Source organism: Protopterus annectens, chromosome 1.part1 (genome assembly GCF_019279795.1).
Source record: "Protopterus annectens isolate FY-2018-M chromosome 1.part1, PAN1.0, whole genome shotgun sequence".
Classification (NCBI taxonomy): Eukaryota; Metazoa; Chordata; order Ceratodontiformes; family Protopteridae; genus Protopterus; species Protopterus annectens.
This window is the reverse complement of record NC_056726.1, coordinates 546,050,737-546,070,893: the sequence shown is the minus strand read 5'-3', so window position 1 is coordinate 546,070,893 and position 20,157 is coordinate 546,050,737. Positions and strand designations below refer to the sequence as shown.

The following is a 20,157-nucleotide window of genomic DNA, read 5'->3' as shown; positions in this document are numbered from 1 at the left end:
TCTGGTTTTTGGTAAGCTCTTGAGTACTTCCACGTATGTGGGTTTATATGTCTTGACTTTATCTTGTGTAAGAGTAGTGGAGTGAACTGACAGACTTTTTGATGTCTTGTTTACTATTATGTGAAATGACTGATTCAAGTTTCATGGTATGGTGACATCTGTCACATACTGTATTTGTTTGCTTTAGGAGCAGGTGGTTGTCAGTATACGAGGTAATTGCTACACTGCCTCAGGATATCCATGTCAATCAGGCTGGCTGGAGAAATGTTAGTAAACTGACTGTTCATAGCAGCAGGTAATTCCTGGTTAGTGAGAGCAAAAGATCAGCTGTTCCTCTGAGATTAGCAAGGAGACTTAAAACTATACAGGATTAGTGAAGGAAGTGGAGCAACACTTAACAGTGCTTAGCTGAGCTGTGTGCAGTGCAGTAAAGTTTGTCACCATACTGATTGTGTAATGAACACAAAAATACACACATACACATGCATGCACGCACACACCCACACACGTTGACTGCAGTGAGACTAGAACTTCTACCTAATTATCTACAGAAAACAGTACTTAACACAAGTGCCACAGTACAAATCTGGCTTTCATAGTGTCAGACAATACTTTATAGCTGATGACATTAGCAGTGTATGGTGAGAAGAGGAGGGAAGTAGGAGTGTGTCATAAGCTGTTCTAAAATGGTTTCTGCAATGTGAAATAACCTAACACACACACACACACACACACACACACAAACAACAATTCCTTGCAGTGAGACTAGAACCCCCTACCTAAACATCTACAGAACAGAGTACTTAAATCAAGCCCCACAGCATAAACATAATGTTATGGTAAGATTTTGCACAATGGTACTATGTCTTTTTATATCACTGTTGCAATATTAGTCACCTTAAGGAGAGTACTAAAGCTCAAGAAAAAGAGTGGGAGGTGGAAGGCTGGGAAGAGCCCTCAACAAACCCATGTAGGATGGCCCTATCAAAACCTGCTCTGGCACTAGAAACTATATCCAATTTATAATCCTTAGTAAAGATGTGTACTGAAGACCAAGTAACAGCTTCAAGGATGGAACTGGTACTCTTGAGGAAAGCACCAGAAGAGGCAACAACCCTAGTAGAATGAGCTCTAACTGAAGTAGACAGACATCCGCCATGAAAAAACAGCAAAAGGAAATGGCCTTAGATATCCAGGAGTAATGGTTTGCTTAGAAATAGCCCAACCCTGGGATAAAAAGAAACAAAAACCTGGTCAGACTTATGGATGGTCTTAGTTTTATCCAAATACCTGAGCTTGGCATTTTGTGAATACCCTTGGGGAAGCAGAGAGGCCAAAGGGCAAAGAAAAGAACTGAAAATGAGAAAAACAGAGAAATGGAAAAACTTCATGAAAACAGGATGAATAGGAATATGAAGGTAAGCATCCTTCAGATCCAAGGACATGAGAAAAGTCTGGGCTAGCAACAGAGAAAACAAAGTTTGAAGAGAAAGCATCCAAAAGGGAGAAACCTTGATAAAGGTGCTGAGCAAGGAGAGATCCAGAATAGGCTTCCAAGTGCCCTCTTTCAAGGAACCAGGAACATTTTGGAGGGACAGCTGAGTATTTCCCTAGTCCAACAGGGAGCCAAGAACCTCTAAGAAATGAGGAAGTTGTTCTCAAGGAGGATGAGTAATCTCTGAAAAAGGAGGGAGAGATTTCCACACCATGAAGTAATCCTGACAGATGGACAAAACCCAAGAATCTGAAGTGATGAGTTGCCATTTTAGAAGACAGAGAGCGAGCCAAAGAGACAAGAGAATCTGGATGAGGGATGAGAGGGTAGGGGCAAAATGTCAAAGCGAAGCAGGCTTGTCAGATAAAGGAGACTTCTGGGCCACAGAAGCCTGAGAAGACTTAGCATGAAGGGCATGCCTACCACTCTTCCTGTCTTTAGTGGCCTGATGAGGCTGCCTGTGAACAAAAGCAGTTCCTCTGGAACTTAGGGATGGGGGACACAAAAATATGTTTAAGGTCCTGCAAAGCTTTATCTTTTCCTTGAAGAGACTTAAACATATTAGCACCAGCAGTATCAAAGAGAATTACATTATCCAAAGGAGCATCCAGTAACTTGGCCTTAATGCCTTCATGTAAAGACTCCTGACAAAGCCAAGAATAATCCCTCATGAGAAACCCAAAGGCAGCAGCTCTGGAAGAGGCATCAGTTACACTCGATAGAGTGGCAAGCCACCTGAGAAGAACCCAAAACAGATAGATCAGAAGACTTTCCTTCAGAATCAGGAAGGTCAAAAATAACCTGACAAGCCTGGGCAATCAAGGCCAGAGCATATCTAGTCATGTGGGTCTGGTAATAGATGTCTTTAAAGGCCAAAATGGAAACCGTATAAACTTTCTTTCCACTCCTGAAAATGATCCTACTATCCTTATTTGAAGGCAGAAGCTTGGTAGAGGGCAAAAGCTTAGAATGCTTGTAAAAGAAGACTGACACTACAAGAGGATAAGCAGGAGGACACAAATAGGAATCAACAATCCCCAGGAACCTTACAGAATCTATCATATTTCTTTGGAGCAGGGAGCTGAGAATCAGGAGTCTTAGAGGTAGCTATAAAGTGTCTTAACAAACCAGTCAACATGGGAGGTTCTGAAGCAACTCATAATACCTTTTCTGGATATCAAACACCTGCAAAAGTCCCACTTAAAGTATACCATCATTATGGCTACTGTGTCCCTAAAAGACTCCTCCACAGGAGACTCAGAGCTAAGGGACTCCTCTTCATCAGAGCCATAAGCCAAAAAAGAAGGCATCTGGGAAGGTTAAAACAAGACTCTTCCTCAGATTCCAAATCTTCATCTAAGGAATCAGGTTTCCTTAGGCCTTTTGGAAGGAGTTGAAGTCCAAGAGAGAGTAGGCACAGAAACCCCTTGGATAGGTTTCAGGGCTATTAAATAATTAAACAGGCCCCGAGTAAATTCCTGCAATTCCCTTTGAGAGTCCTTAGGATGAACAGAAGAATGTTTTAATCTTTTTTGTTTTAGTAGGGACATCAGCCCTAACAATGGAGGTTCCAAATCCTGACAGGATTCAATAAGACTACCCAAAACCTGTTCCCCGACCAGAATTTGCATAATCCTTCTAGCGACCTCAGAGACCATCAATCTTGGTCCTCCCAAGACATCCAGAGCAGATGCCTGCAAAGCCTCAGAGGACGTGCGAAAAGAATCCATTCCAGCCTCCACTGGAGTCATGGCAGAGGAATCCGAAGTCTATATCAGATGATAAATGGAATGTTACCTGCTTCTAGGGATTCATCTGGTGGAGGCTGGACAGCCAAAGAATCTGGCAGAGATTTCTTGGCCAGCTTCTTGCTTAAGGAAAGTACCTTGAAGCTAATTGATTCGGCCATGCTACCTTGGGATAACTGTTGAAGCTTCTGATTCTCTAGATACATATTGCCTCTTAGGCACAAATGCTTTACAAATAATAGAGGAGGTATGGTCATGGTCTTGGAAGCACGCAAACAGAAGACACTACTCATGACAATCCTTATGGGGAATCTGCCTGCCACACTTACATTTTTTCCTTCTTGTATGACATGAACCCCAAGTAACCAAATGAAAACAAGACCAATAATAAAAAGAAACATGACCTCAATGGGGCACTTATCTGATGGCAAAGTATTCAGCACAGCAAAGGGTGTTCAGACTGACAAGAGATAATGGTATTTGTACAGGCGGCAAAGAAGTTCTGGGTAACTGTGTCAGTACATATCCTTCATGTCCTGCATCCTATTCAGGGAGCGTACATGCGCTGCATGGTGCACACAAGCTCTAAAGGCTTTGGTACACTGGCCAGCAGTTGGGATATTCTTGGCAGGAGATCCCTGAGGTGAAGAATACACCAACAGTGATATAAAAGGATAATCACTAAACTTTGCTACTCGATATGCAGGAAGATGGCTTAGGCATATAGATGTCCAACCGGAAAACTAATTTAGAAGGTGCATACTATACACAAAATGTCAGGATGCAGACTTTTTCCTTTTGTAGTAACTTTTTAAAATAACCACAGTCCTCTTGCACTGACCCTAAGTTGAGAATCATCACAAACTTCAAATCAGATGCAAGCGGATGGCTTTGATGTACAGCTGCCCCAATTAGAAAGCAGCAAGTTCATACGGAAAGTCCATAAAGGAAGGGGTGGGAAATGGAAATAAGCCGAAGAGGAAGTCTTAAGCAAACAACCTTTTTCTTTTTTCTTTTTTTTTAATATATACAGGTATCTCAAGAAGCTGGCACCTGTTGTAGACAGGTGTACCATTCACCTCACTCTTTGTGGCTTTATACTATCATGCTGCACAAAAAACTCTTAATTCATACACTTTGTAGAAATCATGAATGCAACCTTAGAAACTTGAATCATGAAAGGATGGTAACCTGAGACTAAAAACTGGAACTGACCAATACATTTCAATCCGATAACCAAATGACAGGTATGCTACAGGCCCTCCTAGTGCATACATAGGGTTCCTATCAGAAGACCGAAGATGCATTTTGTCGAATGTGTCTTGGTCGAACTTCAAATGTCGAAAACGCAAAATGACAAAGCAGCATATAAGTGAATTCTTTCCCTGGGAAAGAAGTCACTTGGCCGCTTCTGTCACTTTGCCATTTTCAGCACTGTAGTGCGATCTCAGAGTTTTATTTTATTTATTTACATTTGTTTACCAGGAAAGTCCGACTGGACACAGGTCCATTTTCAGCGGAGGCCCGGGGAGAAAAGCTCCACAACACAATAGAATGCAGAACATGACAGAACAAAATATGGAACATACAATTGATTTTAATACATAATAGGTTAGACGTTAACAGTTTTAGACAGTACAGCAGACTGTCATTGAGGTACATAGTAAAAACATTAAGGTACATAGTCAAAAACTTAATTTTTTTTTACCACTATCTGGGTTTACAAAGCTTTTTAGGGCAAATCTGTTTATACTTATCTAAACATGTGAGACACAATTAGATTGGTATGGATTAACCTGGAGTGTAACATGAGCATAGCCAGTTAGTTAAGTAGTGGATTTTAAGGAGTTTTTTGAAATGATTGAAGGAGGTGGTAGAAGTTATATGGACTGGTAGTGTGTTCCAGGTTTTGGCAATAGTGCTGGCAAAGAGTTGATATATTTAAGTAGGGGGTGTGGGGGGCACAGCCCCCACTTTATGTAATGTTTGAATGCGTTTTGTTTTTTTGTTTTTTTTTGGGAACAGTGATTTTTTTCCCTGGGGAAAAAAAAATCGCTGTTCTGGTAGTTCGATGTGTTGTGAATTCAAACTTTTGAGTTTGATATAACAACGTTTAATCATTTTATCATTCGTTGTCATAATATAGACCCCATATAAAGCAGAAAATGATTTAAAAAATAAGTTCTCCCCTTCTATAAGAATAGGCACCAAATTACCACTGACGTGTACTACAAGAATGTGCAGCTGTTTTGTGGATCTGCAAATGGCAAATAGTAAAAGCTCAGTAGCCATTTAGCTACCTACTTAAGCACATTTAGGGGCTACTGAAAAATACATTAAAAAAGTCACTGCCATTCTGTACAGTGAGCACATCTGCAGAATGTTATGTAGGGCTAAATTCTACAGGCCAAAATGCTCAAGTGGCACTACGATTTTCATTGCCTTAAAAATCTGCACTCTGGTGTTAGTTATAAGTTATAGTTAAAACAGAAATCTTCTTTGTAGATTTTTTTATCCAGTCTACCTGTCACAAAGACTACAATGGGATCCTGAAACTGAAAGTATTAAAAACTACTCACTTCATCAGACTGACGAATGCTCTTCAGCGGTATCCACACAGTTCCAACCATGGTGTCCCAGATTAATCCTTTGTTCCAGACCTCCACAATTAATCCCAAGTCCAGTTGGCTGATCTCACTGTAAATAAACAAAAAACAATACCCATTCAGACTCTGTAGAGGAATCATCTTACCTCATACAAGAATTACTGCTTTAGTCTACCAACTCCATATGAAATATTAAAGTGAGTCAAGTCTCTTTTTATACATGATGATCCATCCATGTATAAAACATCCACTGTTGTAAGTTATCAGACATTGCAGCAACACATTACACAGAAGTGAGAAATAACTTTCTCAAGGGTATTAATACTTCAGTATGAACTGTCTTCTAACAATCATGCTATGGAAATACAGCAAAAGAACAAAATGTCACTGTTATACAGCCAAGGCAGTTGCCTTCTCATACCACTAAATGGGACAAAAGGACATATTACCTCAAACATCAAAGATGCATCAAATCTCTTACAAAACAAAACACTGAGCACACCTCCCATCTTAGCCCACAGAGGATGACAACACTGGGTCATTACAAAGAAAATGAATCCAAACAACTGCCTTCATAATCCTAGCTAATAAAGAGTGAAAAGCAAAGATATAAACTATGAATTAGGATGAAATGGAATCCGTGACTGGTCTACTATAGATGTCCAAATTATATTTCAACAAAATACAACTCATTTTGCATAATTAATTTTGCCAAATTGTATAGTTAATGAAAGAATCTTCAAACAAAATAAAGCTTTTACTGAGATGGTATAGCTTTGTAATGTGTTACTGTTATTGTGCGTTTCCGTTTATCAAGCAATTAGAAAAACTCGCCTTTAAGGAGTATCCCGATGACCGAAAGTTCCATAAAATGGATCTAGTGAACTCCATTTTAGTAATCTTCAATGGAACAGTCTGTGATCTTTAGGATCTGCTGTGCAGCTCCTGTCTAGTCCTTCTCACAGCCAATCATTCTTCTTAGACATTGTCATTTCTCCTACCACACAGCTCATGTGAAGTGTGACTACAGAACTCTCAACCTTCCATCTCCAAAATGTGGAACGAATGGACAAACTGTGGAACACAACAGCTTACTGGCAACTTCAACTAGAAAGCTCACAGGTTGGTTAAAAAGCTTTACTTTATACTTAAAGTTATTTTAATGAATTAACAGATTCAGTATTAACATGGATATTTGTTTAAAAAAACCGAAAGTGTAGAAGAATGTTTCCGCAAAGAACAGCAAGGAAGATGAACTTTTAAGTGTCAGAATAGGTATGTTCTTCATAATGAGATATGCTTGAGGTGCATGTGGGAAGGCTCAGAAAGGCTGTCTCTCAAAATTCAGGAACAACATACCCAGTGTCATTAGGCACTAAAAATCCACCCCATCCCCTTTTGCTCCGGTCCTCTCTTTATACCAGCCTCTGCTTCATATGTGTTGCCATCTTAGGTTATTAGCAGCCTTTGAGACTCATAGCTACCTAGTAAGGAAATGGGGACTTGCTGTGATAAGGAGTATGAATGGAGCTTGCTGAACTAGTAGATGTCCAAATATTGATGGTGTTTTGAGGAATGATATTAAAAAGTGTTGGAAATAAAAACTGCATTGAGCAACTGTAGAATGGATTCTTGGTTCAGCTTTGTGTGGAAGCTCTGCAAAGGGTGAAGAGATGGGCTTCACAGATTAACCAATCAGAAAATGAGCCTGAAATGATGATCTCTAAGAAAGTTCAAGCAAAGGACTGTCCGATTAAAAAAGGTCAACAGAAAAAAAAACACACCTTCATAACCTGAACATAATATACCTGGCTGCTTAGTTGGCTAACCTGAAAATGGACCCATTAGCCCTCCACAAAAGCTATTCAGAGTCAGCCTCCAAACAGGCTATGGGCTGGAGAAATGGAGGACAGCAACTGTCATCCACTTGCACAAAGGTGGGCAAACAATGGACCTAATACATTATAGATCCATATGTCTGGCCAGTCTCATCTGTAAGACTATGGAAATAATCAAGATGTAATTAATAAATAAGGACATAAAACCAAAACTCACAACCCAAGCCAACTCTTTCTTGAGCCACATTTTATTTTTATTCTAAAATTTGATGACTGCGTAGGTGGGTTTGTCCAGAGACCCTTTTCAACCACAACTAGAGTACAGAAGTACAGAAACAATACACTCAAAGTAAAATTACTAGTACAGAAGAAAATGTATAGTCTATTCTGCATCTAGTTACAGTTAGCACAACTGGAAAGCAGAATTATTTACATATGTACAAAATTATTTCTACATATTTCCATACCTGTCATTATAAGCTGCAGGACTAGCCAGTGTCACAGAATCAGTTACATTATGATTCATCTTACAAGTACTAATTTTTTCTTTTTTTGAACGCTGAAAGTTTTTCTGCATTTTTGATATAAGAGGGTAGCAAGCTCCATGAAGCTTGACCTATTTTGAAGAAGGTTTTTCTCTCCTATGACTAGTTTGATTGGAGTTCTGACTAATATGACTAACTTCTTGGTTGGAGTTCTGACTAATATGACTAACTTCTTGGTTGTTTGAGAGTAAACATTTGACAGGTGGGCAGTACCCAAGATGTAAAACTTTGAATATTACAGAAATGAGGAGAAAGGTGGCTGTGTTGGGTATTAACAGCCAATGTGTCTTTTCACACAAGGTAGCAAATGGCAGTTTGAATTTCATAGCACAGCAAAATAGCAGTATTTTATTTTCATCATTTGGAATTGTTTTGTGAATTTTAGCTGCCTGAAGGGTAACAAGGGGAAGGGATTATTCAGGCTTTATTATTAGGACATTGTTGGCTATAGCCATCCTTGCACTTGGACAAACGTTGAGAGGGATAACATTGTTTTAATTGTTTTGATACTTTAGTAGTAATGTATGTGTACAAACAAGACCATGTCTATGTAACCTGGCTGACTTCATGGGGAAGGTAATGAAGCAATGGATGAGGGTAAATCAGTACACACTGCATATCTAGACTTTGTAAAGGTGTTAACATCCCACACTCGGGTATTGTAGACTATACTAACTAAATGTCAATCCCTGTGTAGCTTATTTAATAGCAAACTCGCAAACATTTAGAACCCAGGAAATTAAGGTGGGCTGCTCTACCTCCTCTAGAAGACCTGTCACTATCTGTGTACCTCAGGGGTCAGTCTGTGAGCAATCCTCGATGGTGTTTACCAACTGAACACACTGACAACCCACCCCTGGAATTTCATCCAGTGGTTAGAAGCTGGGAGCATATGTAGACAACAAACTTGCCCTTCGATCATCATCTATCCACTTTTGTAAGAACATACTTTATTATTCTACAGCTTATTACAAAGGGTATGGCATTCACATCCAGGGAAGTGATCATCCCAATGTATTCTGTACTCAAGCTGATCATTGAGTATAATGTCCCCGTTGGTATGTACCAGTCCAAAAAAATTGCCATAACTTGAATGCCCACAGCACTTTCCATGAAAATCAAGGGCCTAAATCATAAAAACTATGCAGATCATCTTAAAGCCTTTGCCCTCTTTTGTGCCATGAAAAAATATTCTTTGAAGGCATTAAGCTGAGGTACCAGAAGCACCAGTAAATATATTTGGTTCACAGCTATTGGCTCCATTGTATTTTTTTATGCTGTGAAGGTCAAGTTGGAGTGTGTTTTTCAGTGGATACCTCTTCTGTGTCATAAAGGCTACTGAGGGGTGATCTCTGGCTCAGGTACAGAGCCTAAACAGATCCTAATCTGTCAGATCTACTGTACATTCTCAAGTCCAATAAAGGCATAAACAACTGCTCAAGAGAGCTAAACCTTTACTGCAAATTAAACAGAACATGTTGGAGGGATAGATATGCATCACAGAGAATACCACTCCTTGCAAATTGTCTCCCTACCCACATAAAGCAAAGTATTTTTGGATGGGGAAACATGTCAATGTTCTGCTCATCTTTGGGTTCTTTGTACTTAAAAAAAATATAAGGAACAAAAAACGTAATGGAAATGTATGGCTAATATTCTATAGATCATCATGGATAAAGAGCCTAGTAAATACATATGAACCTGAAAGATCTGACAGTGCAATCATCTGCCCAATCAAAAAGAACCACCACTTTGGTAGTTATTAATCAATAATTGTGAATCAATCCTTCATAGTACTTTTGTTACCATGGGATGCCAGCCTAGGAGAATTGATTTAGAGATGCCACTTTTTCCTTTCTTATTTTCCACTACTGACATATTTGGTCTACAATATGGATGCAAACTTGTGATCTTTTCTCTCATCAATGTAAATGGAGATGAAACGAAGGGAAGTGCATCAATCTAGTGTTTGAAAGGCAAAATATAATGTCTTTACCTCCTGTGCTAGCAAGGATCATAAAATGCAATTAACATCTATTCTCAAAGCAGTAGCTAACTAGAACTGTGAAGAGAACGTAGATATAAAATGAAGAGAGGTTAGAGATGTAAATGATTTAGTCACTTTTACTGTAGAAAAGCAAAACTAAGATGAGCTAATGTAATGTTTTTCTCTATAAATGAAGCAATGGGCTCTGGGAAACAGAACTGAGACTGGCCATAGTTTGTTGTTTTAATTCTGGCAATATTGAGGTGACCACTTCCATTTAAGTTTGCTATCTGCAGTTTCTGATATTTTATAGGTTCTTATAACAGTAAAGGTTCAATACTCTAAGCTAGAGGTAGTTGGATTTATACATCTAGCTTAGGCATGGGGTTTCTTTAAATATTCCTGTCTGTGACTAAATGTTTTAATATTTCACGTGCACTTTCTTATTCTTCTGCATATTTAATCTCTAACTGCAGTCTCTGCCTTATTGTTTAACTAAAGTGACTGATCTTTTTATGCATGTATTATTGATGTTTATTACCTGGGAAGACAGTTATTTACCATTGTAGGTAAAAAAGCTATGGCTCCTATTTACACTTAGCTAGATCATTTGGGCCTACTACCAGTGAAAATACTAATGTGTACAAGTTTATATTTGTCTGCATGCAAAGCAGAAAGTAACTTGTGGGTTCTGGTAAAATCCAGAGTATTAGCAGTACTACCATGCCAGGAAGAAAGTAGTGGTGCGGGGGGGGGGGGGGTTGGTTACTTCTGCCAGCCTTACTAAAATATGTGTGTGTGTGTGTGTGTGTGTGTGTGTGTGTGTGTGTGTGTGTGTGTGTGTTTACAACAATGTGCAATAAGTCATTTAAGAAGCAGTAATGAGCATTTGAAGGCACTGACTCTCAGAAAATATGGTAAGAAAGAGTTACAGGATGCTAGGCCATACGTTATATTCTGCAGGCTACTAGTGTGTAATCCAGTTAGCATATAGATGTTAGAAGCCCACTGCTAGGAAAGCTATGTATATTCCCTTTATGCTCTTGGGGCCAGTTTGCATTCTGTGAATTGAGAGACTTAGAATTGTGTGTACTTTACTTTTTTCACTTTATCCTATCAGTTACCAGTAGTGTGACTTGAGACACCATCTCTTTAGTGTCATCTTGGACCCTTCTATACAAGTGGTTGGCAGTATCCAGGTACGTCTGTTTAAAAGGGAGATTTCACAGTCACTGGGAAAAATTAACTTTGAAGACCATATAATATGATGATAGTAAGAGTTAACAAAATAATTTAGTACAGAAGGCATGCTAAACACCAGAGTCTAAAATATGGAAAAATGGCAAAATATTGAGCAAACAATTGTAGAATTAAATGCAAAGTAGCAGCAGCAAAAGACAGTAAACGCGATCAAAAAACAAATAGGCAGCTGGATGTAGAAAACTCAGGTTTATTTAGAAAATTATCCTTAAAACCAGTAATACAGGATTTCGTCCCACCAGCAATACCGGAACTTCATCAGATACATTCAAAGAACCAATACACACCCTTAAATAAAAAGAAAACCAGCCATAAATTCAATTAAAATACACACCTCTTCTTAGAGACCAATCAGTAACTAAACTCATGACACACTCCCAGTACACAGTCTTCACTCGCAAAGCAACTTGTTTCAAATTTACGTTCACAATGTAGCAAGACATGATTCACTGAAACATTGTGTTCTATTCAAGGTAACATGTTGCAAATACATCTAGTATCCATTTCAAGCAAGCTTTTAATTTTAACAGACATGCTAGAGATTCTGCTTCATTTAAACCTGGCCAAATATGTGCTCCAAGTCGGATTTGCCAGCAGAATTCAGCTTTTTCAAGGAGGAGCGGCCAAGCTCCACCTCTACCTGTGATTTTCAGCGATTCCAACACAATAAATTTAAAATAATGTTCATTATAGGCATTAATATGTCTGGCCAATCCATTAGTTATTTTCTTGTTACAGATGTCACATAAATGTTTGTTAATTCTACATTTAAGCTTGCGCTCTGTCTTGCCTATATAGAAACATAGGCAGGACGAACACAGAGCACAATACACTACTTTTGTAGAATTGCAATAATTTTTACCATAAACAATGATGTTCATGTTGTTTATACATACTTGTCCAACATCTAGAATATGTTTACACAAAGTGCATGCACCACATTTTCCCATATGTCCTGCATTTTTATTTATTTTACTATGCTATATTAGCTGCTTGAAGTTACATCCTCTTCTATAAATATAACGGGCCTCTTCCCCATTTTTTCTCTAATGAAGCTGTCATTCATTAAAACCTTCCAATTCTTTGTTAAAATTTCTTTTAAAACAAGCTGTCATTCATTAAAACCTTCCAATTCTTTGTTAAAATGTCTTTTAAAACACTACTATCAGTACAAAAAGTAGTTATAAAAGCTCTATTAAAATTCCCAACCACATTAGAGTTGCTTGTCTCTAAATTAAAAACTCCATCATTACCATTGACAGTAACTTCATTAGACATTGTCAGGTGGGGAAGGGTATTAAAGTAAAGGTAAAAGGTGTAATAGTCTCATTGAAAATAATAAAAAAGTGGACTCAGTCTGTGATGAGCATGCAAACAAAAAAGGCAAACTTGTAGTCTTGGAAGAAAGGAGGTTCTCCTGTTATGCAGCTTCTGATAAGTGCAGATGGAATGATAAGGCTTGGTCACAGACGATTCAGATCGACAGTTAAAGAGAAAAGTGTGGGAAAGAACAGGGGACAACTTTCTGTATCTTTTTAAATATAAGAAAAAAATCACAACAGGATTTTTTATTTAGTGACTTGTTAGTAGTTGAGTGGGCACTGTTGCCATTAACATAAAAAGAAGAGAGAATAATGGTAGTTTATCCTCAGTGGAGGAGAAGGCAAGCAGCATGTATAGTGTGGACGGTTTTCTTTATTTCAGGATATATTAAAAAAGGCTGCTGTAGGTAGTTCTTTGTAATCAGGAATTTGCAGCCTTCTGACACCAATGGAAATACTAAACTTGGGAGAATGAGTACCTGCTAATGACATCTTACTGAGGTTTACAGATAGCTGTGTGACTCTGTAGTAGAAAGACAGGGAATGACTTCTTCCAATTCTAATACTGTTGAAGTGTGCATACTTAGGGATAAAGATGAGGCACCTTTACTTTGGAGAAGAGTATTATAGTACAGGTATTTGATAGGAAATCACATAAATTGCATTTAAGAGGTTCTACAGCTACCACGGTCACATATTTTGATCCTTAGGTAACTGAGCACTCCAGTGTTACTGTCCATGGTTGTATGTCGGGGCCTTGGGTGGAATACATGGTTGTTACATACAAAGGATTGTGGAAACGGTACTTTCCTGTACTATAGTCCATTAAGATGAACTTCGTGATGGTTTGTGGTTTACAAACCACTAACTTTTAACAGTAATGGGCTATAAAAATGCTTTGCTGATTTCTACTTTGCACTACTGTTTAAAATGTATTTGCATTTGTATTGGCTGATTGGCAAAGTGTGACTGGATAAAAACAAATCCATTTTGAGGGTACACCAAGAAAAAAAAAAAGATCCATTTGCTGCATAATATAATGTTACAGCAGTTAAAAGGCAGATGATGCCATACTTTGTAATCAACATGAAAAGGATATTTCCATTTACTGTGGGAAAATAATCGCATCCGTATTTTGTTCTGGTTACGTGCTGATCTTTTCTCTACCTGCATATATGTTACTGAGCCCACTGACCTGCATATATGTTACTGAGCCCACTGACCTGCATATATGTTACTGAGCCCACTGACCTGCATACATGTTACTGAGCCCACTGATTATTATTTTAACACTTTGGAGACTTTTTTTGATGATTCAAGCAGATACAGGCTACTGGAACTTGCAATCATGCAGACAAGAAATGAGTGAAGCTAATAACGGTGATATGCCACTATGGGTGCATGTAACACAAACTACTAAAACTGAACATGCACAAGAAAAAGGAGCAAAAGGAATGCTTATGTAAATTAACACTTTAGGCCATGTTTGTTGCTGTGAAGCTTTGCAGTCTCAAACAAGCAGCTCAAGCAATTCTGGAATGACCGCACACTTTCAGATGAGAATACAGGGCAAATAAAGTCATCTAAGCAAAAAGCAGAAACTAGTAGTAAGTGGCATGATCAGTGCAAGACTAATCCAAGTATAAATGTTCCATCGCTTTAAATTTGTAAATAGACTACCGATACTTTAAATGAAAGCTGGATGACCTGATGCACGAACTTAAGAAGCAAAGTGGTACCTCAAGTGGGACTGCCCTTAACACTGGAAGAGATTAAACTAAATTCCACAACAAACGGAAGTGATTTGGTAGGCATTCTGTAACACTCTATGTTAAAACAAGGCCCCTTAAAGTGTTTTGAAATACTTTATATATGCATCATAGCACAGGAGTTGCATGCAGTGATGCATTTTAACCATCACTCCTAATACATCTGGGCCATTCCTAAATATAGTTTCATACATTTTTTTCTTAAACCATGGTCCACATAAATTTACAAAATATCCAGTAATGTCAGATAGAGGTTAACACAGAGATGCAATGATAAACTTTAAAAGACACACTCAGCACATGGATAAAGGTGCATACATTAAACCATAGGGAGGATTCTCCATATCTGTCAGAGGTCGACAAAGAAATACGCTTTTTGAGCATTACATTACATATCTGTGACATTTAAAATATGACTGACAGAAGAAAAAGTACATCACAGCACATTAGCCATTGCATGACATGAAGAAAAAGTAAACTAATTGAATGCTTCATAAGATTTAATAACCCTACTAAAAATGATACCAGCACAGTTACAATGTGCATCAGAGCTTTAGCTAATTGCTTCTCTGAAGATGTGGAAGTCTCTTGATCTTGGTGGACTTTGCTCTGAATTTTGAGTTAACAATGTTTTTTTTCTAAACTCCTTTATTGACCATGATATACCACAGTAACATATTGCAATATGCATATCTTCAAGTAAATTACTACAGCATTTAAAAGGATAATCTTATCTTTCCTAACAAACAAATGTCACACTGAAAGTTGAATCAATGCTATATCACACAGTATGATTTCTTACTGATTTTCCTTTCTACAGCAATTGCTCATACACTAATGGCCTAGCTCATAAACTTATTTATATTAGTTTACTTCTTAAACGTATAAATGTGAGAACAAATGGATGCATGTTATGAAAAGCAATAACTTCATCCTTTCTCCCAGCTCACCCATGTATTTCTTAAAGAGGTAATCCTGCTGCACGTTTATATACTCCTGTGCTATATTGCTGTTGTCCCTCTGTCAAATTCTCTCTATGCCAATGCTCATATTTAACAGGTACTTCCATCCAATGTCCTTATAACCCTCCAGCAGTGTTCAGGCAGTCATGTACAATATATTGGATACACAAGCAATATAGTGCTACAAACCTTTCCTTTCCACATCTTCCACATCATCCTATTCTCCGATACATATTACTTCCTAATTACTCCTTGACATATCTTCATTTTGGTGTGTGTGTGTGTGTGTGTGTGTGTGTGTGTATCTCTATTTTCATGCAGATTTCAAAAACAGAAAACAAAATAAGCATACACACAGACAAGCATGTGTCATTCTCACAATAGTCTATCAATTTATAGTGCCAGCCTACCATGCCATTTTGCAAGCCCAGCATTGTCAAACCTGTCCTTCAGATGTGACATTAAACCATGGCTCCATCTTCCTTGGTTGGTCATAACTCAGGTGGATGTAAATAACCTATGGCACTTATTAAAAAGTAGGGTAAGTTCTCCAATGCCCTAGCCACGAAAACTACCTCATGTCTACCCTGAAATGAAGCCATTGGCTAGGTGGGACTAACCCAAAGTGCAAGTAAATAACTAAACAAGCAAACTACTCTAGACGGCCTGCATATCAGAAACTTAATAGAAAACCAGGCATTGCCTATTAATTTAGAGCAGCAGCTGGCAAAACCACTGACCTATGGCAAATTAACCCCTACACTCACTTTCAGTTCTTACTTGACTTTATATTACATGACCACAATTGGCTTCAAATTTCCACTTCAGCAGCTGCACACTCAGTCTCGTCTCAGATCTTGACTGAAACAATTCTGTCCTTGTTTTCTTCTTAGAGTCAGGAAATGAAATATATAAACCTTTATTACATTTAGCTTAATTATTTCAACCTTTACTTAGGGAAATTATACTCATCATTAAATTAACCCATTTCAATTTCCCTTCCCCTTGTCTCAACACAAATGATTATGATCAGGCCTCTGACCGTAATAAAATTGTTAACAGATTTCAGGAAAGGAAGTCCATACATTTTCCTTAAGGGAGAGCAAAGTGAAATTCCTTTGGTCTGCACTTAAGATTAATCTTGTGCCTTCATTTCAAGAATATGTAACTACTTGGTTGCGAATGGGGAGACCTGATCACAATCCTCTAATGCATTTGCCAGAATGAATGCTGTAATAGCTGCAACATTCCTAGTGTTGTTAAACAATTGTTTATAGTGCACACAGTTGTCATATAATTCTTTGTGGCACGCACACCTTTAACTGCTCCATTGTTCTATGGGTCAGAGAGAGAGGGGGAGGAAACTGCAGGTGTGTGAAGTGTTTTACAATCTTAAAAGCTGAAGCACATTTAGCTCTGTCTGACAGACAAGAGACAGAAGCAAAATGTATCTCTGATCCTAAAACAGCTTTAAAAAGTGCAATGCACTATGCTGCCAAACACAAAATGTAAGTAAGGTAGCCCAAATTGTATTACAGCTTTTAAAGCTGCTTCAGCTACCCAGCAGTGTTGTATCCTCATTGCTGTTTACACTCTAGAACAAGGCTCTCTAGCATAACACAGTAAAATGTGTATAACAAAGCTTTAAGCACCCTTCGTATGCCACAGAAAGGTAATTAGCAAAGCTGTTCTTTCCCATTCTTCAGAATGTAATCATAATGCTCCATGGTGCACAATACCAATATCATAAAATGCACCTGTTTCAGCATCAAAGCAGCATTCTTAGTTTAACCAAGGTTATTCTTCACTCTGTAGCACTGCTGCTTCATTTGTGTTCATTTATTTTTATATTTAAAAATTCCCCTAATCTTTATTCAGTCACTATTTTTGCATACCACTATATTAATATTGCAGACTTGCATTAAACTCTGACAGTACACTCTTATTTACTGCTTGATAACAGTGTAATACTAGAATACCTGATAAGCAGCCAGCTCTATCGAGATGAACTTGCAGCCTTCACCGAGAGCCAAGTTGTAGTTCTTCCAATTTTCAGGGCAAGAATGAAAATTTAAAACAAACAAGTTTTCTTCTTTACTCACACATTTATGGACAGATTTTAGCTTTGCATCACCTCTGGGCCATTGGGCAAGCTGGGATGTAATAAGGGCCAGAGGACATTGCCATAATCTTTGTCATGCACACACAAAAATTCAGTTATTCGGGAACACAACAACTATGTTCAGGCATGAAACTCCTGCTTCCATAAGTGTTGATTCAAGGCCATTACACACACTATTGGCTTCACTCTAAATTATGAATATCTGCTTTGTGTTTGCGTGTATAAACGAGTCTTACAATTTTCTCTAGTATATTGATTTTGCTCAGTTCATCAATTGTCTCGTTGATGGTTTTAAATGTTAATAGTCAATATAAATATATGAGCCTAAAATGAAACTCAAAAAAACAAAACATTTTAACTTAACAATACTGACCTTCACTTGGCAGGGAGTCAACATGATTGGTGCAAATAAAATTACTTTTTTTTGCCAGCTTATCATTAACTTCAGATCACTGGCTTTCGTCTATGGCTCCTTTCTTCACAGTGTTACTACACTGAGGGCTGGAAGCCTGGTATGCTCCTTAGCTGAATAGATCCTGTCCCTCTTGATGGAAGGACCTCAACAGCTGTATGGGATACAATTCCCTCTCACTCATGGGGAAAGTAGTGGAGAAGCTGGAACTGCCAAACTGTAGCCGGACTGCTTTTTTTTTTTTTTTTTTTTTTTTTTGGCTGAAGCACCAACTCCAACTGATGTGCATGTTTGACATCACCCAGGTGGGTATGCAATGCTACCATGAGGAAAATACCCCACCTTTGTCACACATCTCTCTTTGCCCATACATCTACCACAGCAAGGGCTTCTCTTTTATGGTTCTACAGGATTTTAATACTAGGTAAAACATAAAATCAAGTTGTTAATCATGTATTAATCAATGCCATAAGTCCAGGTGATTTAAAAACATCTTTGATTATGCCTTGTAACAGATAGTTTGCTATGGGAGTTTCACATCACATGGGCAGTCAAATCTTGATAACGTGATGTGCATCAGACAGGACTTGGAAGAATGAGATATCCAAGTGTACACTCTGACATCCACATCTGGTATGTAGCATCAATGTGTAAAAAGATGTCCTTCTCTTCTTTATTAAACTGACTGAGCTGCCCTGAAACAATGTCTCTAGTTACACTAACATCACAGAGGACTGATGGAAAACAGATGGGGTTCCCAGGCAAGGGCAGAAGGTATTTGAGTTTATATGATGGAAAGTTTAATTCTGTAAGATTATAAAAATCAGCAGAAGTGCTTCCCCCTGGACAGGCTGTGCTGCTTAATGATGGATGCATACTAAAGGTTATTCTGCAGGATGGATACAGATACAAACATTACTGTATTGTCTGAGGCTAATAAAAAGCAATTTAGGTCCTGCTTGCACCTAAACCTTACCAAAGCAAAGGCAGATTGTAGGCTTTGGAATAACAATTTACTTTCAAGTTTCCATGTGAATTTCAGCTATTAGATGCTAAAAAAGGAACAACCAAAGAGCATCGAGCAGAGAGTTCGGTCAATTAATATACAAGTTGTCTGTGATCATGTTAAGACCACAGTTTTGCATGTGAACTGGGTAAGGGAAAACAGCTGTCAGAGCGCAGTCTTCAAGACTGATGAAGCTTGTTAATTGTCACAATGCCTATTATGGCAACACTTTTTTTGTAGTATGGTCGTGTTTCCTATAACATTTTGCTGGCTGAAAATGGTCCAGCTGGACCAGTATTATACCCTGGATAACAAATCCAAATCAATAAAACAAACTGTATGTATGCAAGTTATAATTTTAACACCTTGGGTTTACTACAGTAATGTAAACTATACAATGAGCATGACCTTTTAAGGACTGAACAAATGAAGTGCTTTTGATTTAAACTGATAGGAGGTATGATACAGGACAATGATAATGGTGCACATAACAGGCGGGGCTATGACTGGCAGGTGTATAATCTGACCTGCTGTCCCCAATTAGCATGCGACAGACAAGGGATGTGTGTTCTAACTCCCATACCACTATCAACATAGCAAAGTAGACTCTGAATCTTCAAGGCCAGATGGGTCTGTGTGGGGAAAAATGGGCTGTTGTACAGCAGGTGGAACCTTAAAGTGGGGCTAGAGAGACAAGCGATTCAGCAGTTTGCAATTCCAAGAGCCTATCACCAGGTGCTAGCTCATAAAACTCCATTTGTAGGCCACATAATCCTTAACAATACAAGTTTATTATAAGCATAACTACATTAGGTTATTCTACTGCCTAGGAATTACAAAAGATGTAAATGGTACTACACAGACTGTGACTATCATAAGGTTAAGATAGGAAATAAACCCAGAGAATACTCAGCTTGTACAGCATCATGCATAACCAAGGACCCAATAAACAGTCAAAAAGGCAGTGTCAACTACCAAAGCAAAGAGATGCCAGGCAAACATGACAAGACTGTTCTACTTTACTATCAACAATCCAAATGGACTTTCTAAACACAAAACTTGGTGACTGTGATAAAATGTCTTAC

The 20,157-nt window shown here is 38.3% G+C and overlaps 1 protein-coding gene across 1 annotated transcript in view; it reads right to left on the bottom strand.

Moving 5' to 3' along the window:
* LOC122814849 (protein unc-13 homolog B-like) overlaps positions 1-20,157 on the bottom strand; it is a 596,675-nt gene that overhangs the window by 235,146 nt on the left and 341,372 nt on the right. Inside the window, exon 3 of the mRNA XM_044087135.1 lies at positions 5,823-5,940. Coding sequence (XP_043943070.1) covers positions 5,823-5,940 — 118 coding nt within the window. The remainder of the gene's footprint in view (positions 1-5,822; positions 5,941-20,157) is intronic.